General features: G+C 46.5%; 1 protein-coding gene across 5 annotated transcripts in view; it reads right to left on the bottom strand.

The window, feature by feature from the left end:
* aplp2 (amyloid beta (A4) precursor-like protein 2) overlaps positions 1 to 13,084 on the bottom strand; it is a 100,368-nt gene that overhangs the window by 25,596 nt on the left and 61,688 nt on the right. For 4 of the 5 annotated variants that reach the window (XM_084065385.1, XM_084065384.1, XM_084065382.1 and 1 more), the window contains exons 5-10: positions 11,173 to 11,420; positions 9,421 to 9,644; positions 8,167 to 8,334; positions 5,727 to 5,860; positions 4,578 to 4,652; positions 2,434 to 2,592 (exon numbers count right to left, since the gene is read on the bottom strand). In XM_084065385.1, coding sequence (XP_083921511.1) covers positions 2,434 to 2,592; positions 4,578 to 4,652; positions 5,727 to 5,860; positions 8,167 to 8,334; positions 9,421 to 9,644; positions 11,173 to 11,420 — 1,008 coding nt within the window. The remainder of the gene's footprint in view (positions 1 to 2,433; positions 2,593 to 4,577; positions 4,653 to 5,726; positions 5,861 to 8,166; positions 8,335 to 9,420; positions 9,645 to 11,172; positions 11,421 to 13,084) is intronic. The other variant, XM_084065386.1, reaches the window with a different exon arrangement.

Raw genomic sequence — 13,084 nt, forward strand, 5'->3', positions numbered from 1 at the left:
AATCGATTGGTCACCCATCTGCAGCATTCCAGTGTTAGCCGGTCTAAGTGAGCAGAAGGGTTGGATCATGTCTTGAAGGTGCGATATATGTGCACGGTGCCTCTGAAGGGGCGAGGCTTCACATTCTAATACAGCCCGAATACCCAATCTTGGCACCGACCACTTGGCGCACCTCGCTAATCATTAGACTCCCAATCCACTACCATTGGGAGTGTGGGTTAGACTCCCGCTTGGACTATACTTTTTCAAACATCCGCGGACTCAGCAGGCCTTGAGGCGAGGAGGCGCGCCCGAGCGCCTCCAGGCGCGAGTGCCCGCACCGACCGGCCGATGGTCTGCTAGTTGACTAAGCGTCGTTCGAGTTATGTACCGATAGGCACAGAATCGTAAATGATGTTGGTGGGGACTGCGTTTGCCCCACTGACTGCGTTTGCCCCAACTGCTGAGGAGTCGCGCTCGGGCGCGACTCCTCAGCCTCAAGGTCTGCTGAGTCGGCGCGCCTCCGTCATGGTCCAAAACTATACTTTATCGGCGGAAAAAGGTAGTCCGCGGATGACTGAAAAAGTTTATCCCAAGCGGGAGTCGAACCCAGACTCCCAATGATTAGCGAGGTGCGCCACTGAGGCCGGTGCTGAGATTGGGTATTTTGGTTGTATTAGAATGTGACGTCTAACTCTTCTATTGTAGAAGAAAGAAGTCCCCGCCCGCGCCCCCGCGAAGGGGCGAGGCTCCCCATATGCACGACACTTACATATGTCGCCTTAAATTGTAACTTTAGAAATGTGCAGATACCGTGTATACAGTTATACTGTATGTTGGTTTGTTTACTGTTGAGTGGGAAAACAATGTTGCACATTAACAACACATTCCCTGCCAGGTCTTTTTTTTTTTTACTTCCCCCACTGCCAGTGTTAAAAAAAAACACACAGGAGCCGAGATACAGGATTTTAAAGTAATAAGTTAACCAAGGAGTGAATGGAGCTAGACATCTTTGGATGGCTATATCTCTGGTTCTGTGTGGATAAATTGAAAATTAAAAAAAAAAGAAAAGAAAAAAAATGTTTTTTTTTTTTCTCCAACAACGGTTATACTCGTTGCTGGCAGGTAACGGGGTATTTTTTCAACAACGGTTATACTCGTTGGCAGGTAATGTGTTAACTCATTACCTGCCAATGACGTCTATTGACGGCTGTTTTTTGTAAGCCCACACCGCCAATGCCTGAATTGGCCGATTATAATTCTTTCTCCCCGTTTTTCACAAAGAACCAGGAGATAACGCGATCCAAAGATTTACTGCTCCATTCACTTCCCTGTTAAAATATTAGGGACATATTCTGAATCTCTGCTCCTGTGTTTTATTGTGTATTTTTTGAGTGAAACATGCTATTTTCAACTGGGTATAACAAGCGAACGGGAATCACAATGACATTTTTAGCCGCTTGCTGAAAGCTGGCGGCTCTACAGACAGACTAAGACCTAGTCGACACCCAAGCGACACCTGAGTGACACCTAAGTGACACCTAAGTGTCATTGGCTGTCCTGGCTGTCCTTCACTCCTTTAAGGCAATGGCGACACGAATGGGGAGACGGCCCGCCCCCCGCAGTAACCGTGCTCCGCTGCGCTCCCCTCATTCACAGACAGTGCAACTTTTACTGCAGCCTCAGGCAGGAGGGTTAGCCTAAATGCTAGCGTGCTTCATTAGACCTAGTTTGGCTATTAAGTTATTATTTGGCCATGTTCACACTGACTTCAATCTTAGCTATTGTTGGGAAGACCCGTGTGGTGTCACAAAATGTTGTCACCACTTATATAAAAAACATTAGAGCGTTTAGCGTCGCAGATTCTGTGACGCTAATGTGGCTAATGTTGCCAGGTTTGGCGAGAGAAACAAGCAATCCAAAAAACAAGTAATCAGGTCTATGAAAAGATTGGGGCAAAAAAAGACTGCCGCAAGCGGCTATATTATGACTTTTGTCATTTCTTGTTTTTTCCACAGAAGCACAGTGAACCAGTCCGTGATTAGCAACCATCAGGGGATCGATCATACTGGAGATAAATATTCTGTGACTACTTTAAAAGGTAAGAAAATCACAAAATCCTGGCACTGGGACCACACAGCCAGAATTAAGTCTGGCAGTGAATGAGTCAATACCAAATTGACAAATATTACGTAAGAAAGAGGCAAACATTGTGAAAATAGCCGATCCACAAGCTCACAACGTCTCGCAGTTCGAGGCGTTGTGAGCTTCTAGTTCGGCTATCTTCACAATATTTATCTGTGGAACCGAGTCAAACTATATGTAATGCCTACAATTCCAAGTGCTTGTCAGGGTGGGGGGGGTCCCCGGTTCAAATGTGATCATTTTGGGGGGGTTGCGGCCTGAAAAGTTTGGGAACCCTTGATCTAGTGGACGCAGACAGGAGGGTCTTACCTTGGGGGGATCGGCCTGCAGGGCTGCCAGGTAGTACTCGAGGGCCAGGCGGCGACGGTCGTTGAGCATGGCCTCCACGCGGGCCAGGTGGGTCTCCACTAGCTGCTGCTTCTCACTGGCTGCCTCCTCCTCCAGAGACTCCAACATGGCCTGGAAGTGCTGCACAGACACAAATAAAGAGAAGAACATTTGAAGCTGCATTCCGTACCTTTTTTTTTTACATCCTACCCGGCAGGATTCGACCCAGGTTTCCTACTGCGTGAGAAACCAACTTTCTACCGCTCATACCAAGATGCAATCGCCGTTTTGGTATGGGGTTATATTGTGCTTATGAGTTTCAGGCAGTACTACTTGTCAACCAGTAGGTGTCCTCCCCGACACCAGGGTCTACATTTCTCGATGGAAAAAAAACGGGAGACCACCTCCAGCCGCTGCAGAATGTGCTAGTTGTATTAACACACTCTACCATACAGATTAAAATACAGGCTAAAATAATGTTTTATTCATTAATAAATTAATTAAGTCCCGATTGCAGCTTTAAGCATCATTGGTATTGCGCCTTTCATTACAAATAGCACTAGGACAGATTCAAATGTACCGTACTGTACATAAAGAACATTAGAACAATAGTGGCTGGTGGAGATGTTAGAATAATATGGTGGACATTGCAAATGACAGAACTGGATCAATAATCAGGAGGAACTGCTTTACAGGGTCTTTTGCACACGCTTGTAGCTATAATCGCTATAATCCCTAAATTCTATGTTCGTTGACTCCCTCTCCCGACAGAGAGGGAGCCAATAAAGATGGCAGTGCATCTATTGTCCAATCCGGTAGGCCGGCTGCTTCAAATAACTTAACTGACATTGTCAACCAGTAGTTGTCCTACCCGACACCAGCGTCTAAATTTCTCAATGGAAGAGTAGGGAGATCACCTCCAACCATTGCAGAGGTGCTACTTATATTGTATTAACATACTCTACCATACAGATTGGTTAAAATAATGTTTTATTTTAAGTCCAGGATTGTAAATTTAAGGCAGCCAGCTTTAATTCGTACTTCATAGGACATTAGAGGCCAGTCAACTTCTATCGGTTCAATACATTTTTACCAGGTGCTCGAAGAGCGCCTGAGTCTAAGAAGAGGCAAGGCAGAGTTCGACAGATTACAGATTTGCATTCGACACATTTTCGACACAGATTTGCATTCGACACATTTTCGACACATTTGCGTCATTGGCTGTCCTTTAAGCCAATGGGGATATTTTCCCATACTCTGCACCTTGTCCTCCCAAGCTATGGGTAAGCGACAACTATTTGTCATTGGCTGTCCTGGCTGTCCTTCACTCCTTTAAGCCAATGGCCACACGAATGGGGAGACGGCCCGCCCCCCACAGTAACAGCTCTCCGCTGTCCGCTCCCCTCATTCACACTGTAACAGTTGCAGGCAGGACAGTTAGCCTAAATGCTAGCGTGCTTCATTAGACCTAGTTTGGCTATTAAGTTATTATTTGGCCATGTTCACACTGACTTCAATCTTCGCTATTGATGGGAAGACCTGTGTGGTGTCTAAAAATGTTGCCACCACTTATATAAAAAACATTATTAGCGTCGCAAATTCTGTTGCCAGGTTTGGCGAGAGAAACAAGCAATCCGAAAAACAAGTAATCAGGTCTATGAAAACACACACACACACACACACACACACACACACACACACACACACACACACACACACACACACACACACACACACACACACACACACACACACACACACACACACACACACACACACACACACACACACACACACACACACACACACACACACACAGCACCTGGTAGAATATGACTTCAAGTCATTTTCTTTCTTGTTTTAAAAGCACTCGGTTTCACTTATGTCCCGGTCTCTCCGGCTTATCAGGGGATTTTCGAGGACTCTTCATTCAGACAGAAACGTGTCCTAATTTAACCTTGCAGTGATAAAGATAGAGCGGGCGGGAGAGAGGAGAGTGGAGGGATCTTTATTGGGACAGGGAGCGAGGGACTCGAGTCATTTAAGCTGTCATATCTCTACCCAAACAAAGGGGCACAGCGGCAGGCTGCGTCCCCCCCGGGAGATGAGGGGATCAGTGTTCTTACCTGGATGAGTGTCTGTCTCTCCGCCTTGGGCAGGTTCTTTGCCTGGCGCTCAGCCTCCTCCCACTCTTTCCTCACCTAGAGGGACACAGAGACAATGAGTACAAGAAAACAACAGCACACAAGTCAAAGCCGAGGGACTTTCAGACAATAATCTGATGATCCCCATGAGTCATGAGTGTGAAGCGAAGCGTTGAGTATTAGAACACTGAAAAGACAATAATAATCTTCATTTTCTATAGCGCTTGTCAAATCAAGACGTTGCAGGCAAAGTGCTTCGTGGCCGCAGCGATGACAGCAAAGGGAATAAGTAATAACAATAACTCAAAGATTCACGACTCCTAATGTGTGTTGTATAAAGAGGTATATCAAGAAGAGGGTTCAATAACAGTGTATACAAGCGTATAATAATAGTGTATAAAGAGGAATATCAGGACGGTATAATAATCTACTCTACAAGTTGCAGTTTGTCTGTCTGTGAGCCTGGATTATGCCCAAATGAAATGACACACACCCATACACGGCAATCAACGACAATTGATGTCAGCGCAAATCGCTGTTGCTAAGTGAGTGAGTGAGTGAGTGAGTGAGTGAGTGAGTGAGTCTATTTCACCCACGCAATAACTCGGCCAGTGCTGGGTACCGAAATCTGAACAGGCTAATCAACACTTCCTGAAGTGACACATCAGCGCAACAACCCTGGCTATGCTGGGCAAGTTGGCAAGCTGACTTTCTACTTGTATTGTATAGGATGAGAGTATAATAATCATATATAGAGAGGGTATAATAATATTGTATAAAAAGTAGGTACAGAATATCAGGATGAGGAAATAATAATATAGGAGAGAAACTATGTGCTCGGGGAACTGATTAGATTGCAGACGGGGAGATGCGAGGCGCTTCTTCAAAAACACAACTGGGTTTTCAGTTCATAGTGACAGTGTGATTGAGTGTTAGCTAGACCAGCAGCATCCAATCACATTGCCACGGAGGTATGACGGTATGCAGGTTTATTGTGCCAGTCAAATATTACGCCAGTTGATTTCACTAATTAGTTACCCCCTATCTGGGGATTACTAATTAAATCCTGCATAATAAAACCTGCGTATTATATAGTCCACGACACATGGACTTGGAGGGGGTATCTCTCACCCTCTCCATGCGGTTGCGGTGCCTGATCTCCAGCTGTTCCTTGGCCCTCTGGAAGCGACTGTGCTCTTTGTCGTCGGCGGGGGTTTCGAAGTAGATGTCCACGTCGTCTGTGGGCTGGGGGGTGGGGGGCACGGCTGGGGAACAGAGACACACAGCTCTATAAGTCCACGCTGTATATATTTTTTTAGGAGATCGACGAGTTAAGACAGACACAGGTGCGCACATCGACCGACCCGGACGGACAACAACAGTAAGTCAGTGGCGTTCCAATCACGGGGCTAAAGGATGCCGGCTTTCCCTCCAGTCTGCCACTGCACCAGCCGAGTTCACTAATGAACCAACCACGCCTTCATTCGGAATGGCATAGAAGTAAATGCTGACATCGGCTGGTAGTGAAAGCCTGCATGCCCTCGCCACTCTGTGATTTGTACATCACTGGAACAGACAGACAGACAGAAGCACGGGGGACAGACAGGCAACTTTTGCTGGCAGCTGAGAGGATTGAAAGTGAAAAAAGGTTGGGGGGGGATCAAAGCTGGAGAGAAATTCACTCTGAACCCCCCCCCCCCCCAGTAACTCTGAGGGAATGTGACAGTTCGTTCCCTTCCTGTGGCTTTCATCTTCCCGTCAGCTCCCCTCTGACAGTTCTTGCGTCTCCGCCGCTAATGGAAATATCTCCGCGCTTGACAGGCTGCGTTGCCGGGCCAACGCCAGAGGCCATGATCAGCGCCTTTACAGTCACACAGGGACCTTACTCTCACCCAGCTCCTGATCACCCCTCCACAAACAATAATGCTGTCATGTCCCAAACAGGAGGAAACCTAGCTGCTTCAAACCCTCTGCCTGAAAATGGAACTCAAGCCACATGAGTGAGTCTTTTTTTCGTTCTGATCTGTATCAGCTCAGTGAACACTGCAGTACTGACACTGCATTACAGTAGTTCTTTTTTAATTATTGATCCTTTGTTAAGAGTTGAATTCCTGCAATGAAAAACCAAACCAAACAACAAAACAAAAAAGCCCTGCATGAGGAAACTGGTCCATACTGTCCATACGTGGAACTGCTCTGTAAATACCGAAAATCTGATTGTTTCTGGCCGTGAACCGGGGCTGAATTCCTGAACGATTAACCGTCTCTGTGTTAACCATTTAAACCCTATAAGCACTTTGTTGATCAGGGTCCCCCAGGGGTGTATACTTGAACCCCTCCTTTTATCCTCTACACCAAATCTTTGTCGAAATTAGCTGATCTGCGAGCTCACAAATCGCCACTGCGGGTTGTTAAATTGTAGATTGGCTATTTTCGATTGCTGAATGTCCACCTATTATTATGACATGCAGAGTATTGGGACCCTAGGGTGCAAGTGGTTAAAGAGCTTTCTAAGCAGTATGTGACGTGTGCTTCGTGAGTTGATAAAGACAGGTGGCTGACTAGCAGACAGATGGACGGACAGACGGGAGCACAAACAATAAGCTGGAGTGAACAGTGCAGCAAGCTGAGAGAGAGAGGACACACATGGTCCAGAGGTTTACATGCAGGCTTGTACAAAATCAAATAAGCTATACAGGGAATGGTGAAATAACACTCTGAAGATGTGCTTTTTCTCTGGAACAGTAACACCAAAATTACTTGCACAACAACAGTGAATTCAATTTATTTCTCAATTTATTTCTCCGTATTTTGTCAAAGTTCCCAAAAGTGAAACCGTTCCAGTTTGCTTGTGTGACAATGATACGTCCTTAGGTCCTTACTCAAACATATTTCCTGTTACAGTATATGTCGTTACAGCAGTAATTACGAATTAAACACACACAAAAGACTACCACTACAGTACATGTGGTATGAAGATGGTGTTCATTTAGTGGTTAGTATGGTGAGGGAGAGGAGTTTGAAGGTGAAAATGTAGAACAGGTGGTCTGATCTAAATCTATGTTCCCCTAAAGCAGTGATTCTCAACTCCAATTCAGGGGAGCCAGGGTACTGCTGGTTTCCATTCCAGCCGTCTAATCAGGGACTCATTTAGTCCTGGGGCACCAGGTGAATGTAATTAAATTGAAACCTTGCCGATTTTGAACCTACATTCTATTGTTCTGATGTCATGGGTTTAAATGATGTGGGGGGGAAATATCCTATGTTTTCTGTGGATTTCTCCCACAAGATGTAGATGTGTAACCCCTGTGATGTCAAAAACACACCATTTCGTGTCAACAGGCTTAGGCCTGATGACGTGAAACGATGCCACGCATCAGAATGGAAAAATCTGCAACTTTTTGGTGGAATAGAAAAATGGCAGTATTCTGGGCTCCCATGAGCAGAAGTGAGAATCACGCTTACTAAGTGTGTGTGCGGCAGTGAGTCTTGTAGAGAGACAAAGAGAGAGAGAGAGAGACAGGGTGTTGCTATTGTTGTTGAGCTGGCCTGTCGCCTGCGTGAGACTTACTGAGACGCTTGCACACGGCCATGCAGTACTCCTCAGAGTCGAAATTGTTGCGGTTGCCGGCACAGCCCCCGTACACGAAGCGCATGCACTTCCTCTGGCTCATGTCGAAGTGCCAGCGGGGCATGGAGGCACGGCAGGGGCCGGTCTCGGCCTCCAGGGTACACACCGCTGTGCCAGAGGGGACAGCCGTTAGCTACATCCAGCCACCGGGGGGCGGCACTCAACACCTAGCCATCACCTTTGCAATACCCCCGGAGACAACTAACACTGCACAGGTCAACTTTAACAGATGGAGTTCCTCTGCCATGAGGTTTAGGAATATGGATTTCTCCATCCTTGTAAATGCTATATGCTATGTTCCTTGACTTTACCTGCATCTCTGAGGTGCACATCGTAAAAGCCATGGAAGGATGACTATACAGTATTTATAATCCAACACCAACTAAAAGCCCACTATAACTGCTATCCCCGGGATGTCAAAACACAGTTTCAGTAATATAACATGTATGAAAAGAAACAGAACATAGAACACAACAAAAAATATAAATATAACATATGTACATAGTAAATATCAAACGTTTTGCAGCATCATGTCATGGAAATGTTTCTTTTTTTTTTATCAATGTTGCTAGGACAATTACTCACTTCTGCAAACAGTGTGAATAAAACGTTAAACATTTAGCGGTCGTTTAGCTGCAAACGAGGCCAAAACGAATAGTCCTCCAACTCGCACATACGGATCAGAACACGATTCATCAAAATCCCTCCTGCGTGCTGAAGAGGAGGGTATTCACTGGAGCGTGAGCACTCATCTAATTATAGACAAGGCTGATAGGACAAATTTAGACATAATTGCCAATAGTTTTAAAAGGGCTGATTGTATTTGGGCCCTAGGCAAAGTGCCCAGGAAGCAGAGATGGAGAGAGAGGAGGGGAAGTTGGAGAGAGAAAGAGAAAGGGGGTAGATGTCATCCTTGATTTATACTTGGGTGCGCACAGTGTGTCGTGCACAGAAAATAGCCGATTTACAAGCTCACAACGTTGTGAGCTTGTAAATCGCCTAGTTTCTGAGCACGATAACACCATGCAACCAAGTGCCAATCACCCTTTAGAGAGAGAGAGACAGGGAGAGAAGGGGAGGTTGGGAAGAGAGAGGGAGAGGAGAGAGAAATACAGAAGGAGAGAGGAGAGAAAGATACTGAGAAAGGAGAAGCATTCCACCACACACAGTCAAGTTGGCAGCCGTCCTTCGTACCTTTCACTTCCTGCAGGCTCTTGCTGTCGTCGGTGCCCTCGGACGCCTCGGCGCCGCTCTTCCTCTCGTCTCCGTCGTCCTGCCGGTCGGCCTCTTCGTCCTCGTACACGTAGTGGTAGCTCTCCTCATCTTCGTCCTCCTCGTCTTCCTCTTCATCGTCTTCCTCTTCCTCCACGGGTGCTGCTGCCTTTTGGGTGGGCTGCTCGTCGGCGGGCGTCGCCTCGCTGATGGAGGGAGGGAGGGAAAAAGGGAGGGGGGGGGCGGGTGGGGTCAGGTAGAGGTGGGGATGGGGTTGAGGGGGGAGGAGGGAGGAGAGAGAGAGGAGCTATTCATCAACAGCCGTGCAGAGTGACGGCGTGCAGCTGCCCCGGGTCATGGTCGTGACACCGCAATTTATCCTGACGCCTCCCTCCCTCGCCAAGGTGCAAGGTAACCCGCAGCACACGTGATGTGAATACACAAACAAATACCAGTATACACATACCACCAGTGCACATATACCCCTGCACTGCGGTAGCAGTACTGTTACTTTGATTTCAATATTACTCAAGTGGAAGTGAGTTATTGATTGAAGTTTTTATTGCATATACTGTATGTGAGCATGTATTTGTACAAATCTATCAAAAGGATAAAACACCCAAAAAAAGGCTAGAGAGTGTATTTCCATTGTGGTCCTTTGAGTGCAAATGTGTGATTATAAACTGAGTGCCATGTCTTTGGCGGGAAGCTGAGATATACAGACAAATATGATCCATAATACGTACAATTCATACAATTTTAACATACTAGACAAGACAATTGGAAAGATCAACCAATTGGTGGCTAGGTCCAGCTGCGATTCAGCCAGTTCTTTATGGACTTGAAGTGAACAATGGAGCTAATTGACTTAAGACTTGCAGGCCAACTAATCTTTTCTTTATAAGATTTCTTCAAGATACCATTTCCTTTTGATTGTGACATAACAGCATCCTTACCTTTCCAAAAGTAAATTAGTTGAGTACAATCATCAAAAATGTACTTAAGGAGAGATCCGGACATGTTAAGTGTTATCTTTGATGTGTCGCTAATCACTCACCAACGTAGAAAGGGCCGTTGAGTTATTTCAGAGATTCCCCTATTGTCCAGTGTGGCGACCCCCTCCGTTGGCATAATGGGAGGCGCGTGGAAGGCTGAAATTCGCCTAATATAACCTATGCAAAGTTAGTTTTTTCTCTACTCCTGCTCATAGTGGAGTCTCATGATACTCAAACATGCACTGAATGTCGCAAACGAGCCACCGTTCGTTCAGAACGAGATGACGCTGTTTGCTTGTTTCTTATAGACGCCAGGTTCTATGGAAGAAACAAGCAAACAGCGTCATCTCGTTCTGAACGAACGGTGGCTCGTTTGCGACATTCAGTGCATGTTTGAGTATCATGAGACTCCACTATGAGCAGGAGTAGAGAAAAAACTTTGCATCGGTTATATTAGGCGAATTTCAGCCTTCCACGCGCCTCCCATTATGCCAACAGAGGGGGTCGCCAGACTGGACAATAGGGGAATCTCTGAAATAACTCAACGGCCCTTTCTACGTAGGTGAGTGATTAGCGACACATCAAAGATAACACTTAACATGTCCGGATCTCTCCTTTAAGTGAAAGTAGAATCACAGAACACTCAATTACAGTAATGAGACTACTTGTAGTTACTTTCCACCCCCTGTGCACGCACACGCACACGCACACACACACACACACAAGACAAACAACGTACCTGTCCTCAACCGCTCCCTCGTCTTCGTCCAGCTCCATTTCTTGGATCTCCTCATCCTCTTCCTCCTCCTCTACGTCCTCTACTTCCTCCTCTTCTTCTTCTGCCTCCTGGGAGGGTGGGGCGGCGGCGGCGGCCTCCGCGGGCCGAGAAGAGGGGCAGCAGACGTACTCGGTGCCGTGGAACTTGTCGATTCCGCAGGGCAGCAGCATGCCGTAGCTGTGCAACACCATGGTGCTCTTGGCACAGGCCTGATGGTGGGGGTAACGGGGACAGAGGAGCACATGGAAAATGAGCGATAATGGCAATCTCCCACGGCAGAGGTGAGCCGGAGATGGATGGGGATTAAGTGCAGCTGTGCGCCTCACCTCACACAGAACTCTTTGATTAACTCCATGACTGGAGGGGGCCGTAATTTCACAGACTTGGCTGCAACCAAACTTTCAAGGCTTGATTTATACTTAAAACTTTATACGCACCGAAAATACGGTGTGCAACACCGGCTCACTGCTAAGTGTAAATCAGGCTTTACTGAGTGGGCGACCTTTGTGGATGGGTATGACAAGGTGTCTGAATCCATCTGGGTGCAGGCTGGCGGCGATAATGATTTGCACTGAAAAAAACAGCCCTGAATGAAGGTCATTTGCATATGGTCTCTGTCGGTTGGAAACCTCATATGTCCAAAACTGTTACTTTTCAGGATTCAAATTCAATAACAGCAAAAGTAGCAGCAAGGTGTGCTACTTTTGTGTGACGCCGAAGTGTGATCAAGTAGGGCATTCATTCAAGAAAAAACACAAAAAGTTAGAACATGGAGATAAGAGTTTCTGCTCGCCAGCGACAATATGCTGTTTAGAAATAATAATAAAAAATACAAGAGGTAGTTCTGGCCAAGCATTCCAATGAAAATATGTATTTTAGACATCAAATCACAATAAAGTACATTTGAGCCTAATGGGCTTTTCACACGTAAACGATTGATGCGCTTAGTCATTAATTTTCAATGAGAGGCGAGTGAGCAGGCAGGGAGACGTGGGTAATCTGACAGGCAGAGCAACGAGCGGGCCCACTCCCGTGAAGCGGTTGAGTTCGTGCTCGTTTCACTCGCACGGCCACGCGCGTGACAAGAGCTGGATTGTGGTCAACTTTTTTTCCACGTGGCGCACAGAACAATGGTCTGACACAGCTGAAGTAGGCGTAAATCGTCTGCCGTTTACTCGCGGAGCGATTGTCTGTGTGTGCATTCACATGAGAAGTGCAGTGCGACCCTGCTGATCCAAGCGAGAACGCAGGCGTTGTGTCGCTCCATGTCTGTAAAGCCCTTTACTCAAAGAAATTATGCCTACGTAGGTCAACAAAATGTGTTTCTGATAGCATTTTGATTGTAATTACTTTTTCCAAAACTCGAAAACAAGGCAGGTGCAGCGATGGAAGCGGGCTTGAGACGCCCGAACGAGGCAAAAGCCGAGCGAGCTCCTGCACCGATCAGTGTGATGGCCGGACTGTCAACTCAGCACTGTCCGAGTTGCATACCAATAGGGTGTGAATCAGTTATAATCTATTTTGAAATTCCAATGTCACAGTGGCCTTTACGCCCCATATGCACTGCCCCAGCTGATTTCACTATTTCTTCCCCTGCCTCTTTCCTGTCAGTATGGTTTCTGTTGAGATTCAGAGTTCTTATTCTTCTGCAACATCCAGTGAAACGCTGTGGACATAACCAGTGGTAGGTACGATTTTGCACCTGGTATGAACAGCTGGAAAACTAGGCTATTTATGACGATAGTTTGATATGAATCTAGCACCGGCCAACGGGGAGACTTTAATTGAACTCTTCCTCCCATGTGCCAATGTGACTCAGTGAACTCCTGAGTCGTGAAGGTCGACTGAGCTGATGTAAGACATTTTGAGCAAT

Source organism: Gymnoscopelus microlampas (assembly GCF_963454915.1).
Source record: "Gymnoscopelus microlampas genome assembly, chromosome: 8".
Lineage (NCBI taxonomy): Eukaryota > Metazoa > Chordata > Actinopteri > Myctophiformes > Myctophidae > Gymnoscopelus > Gymnoscopelus microlampas.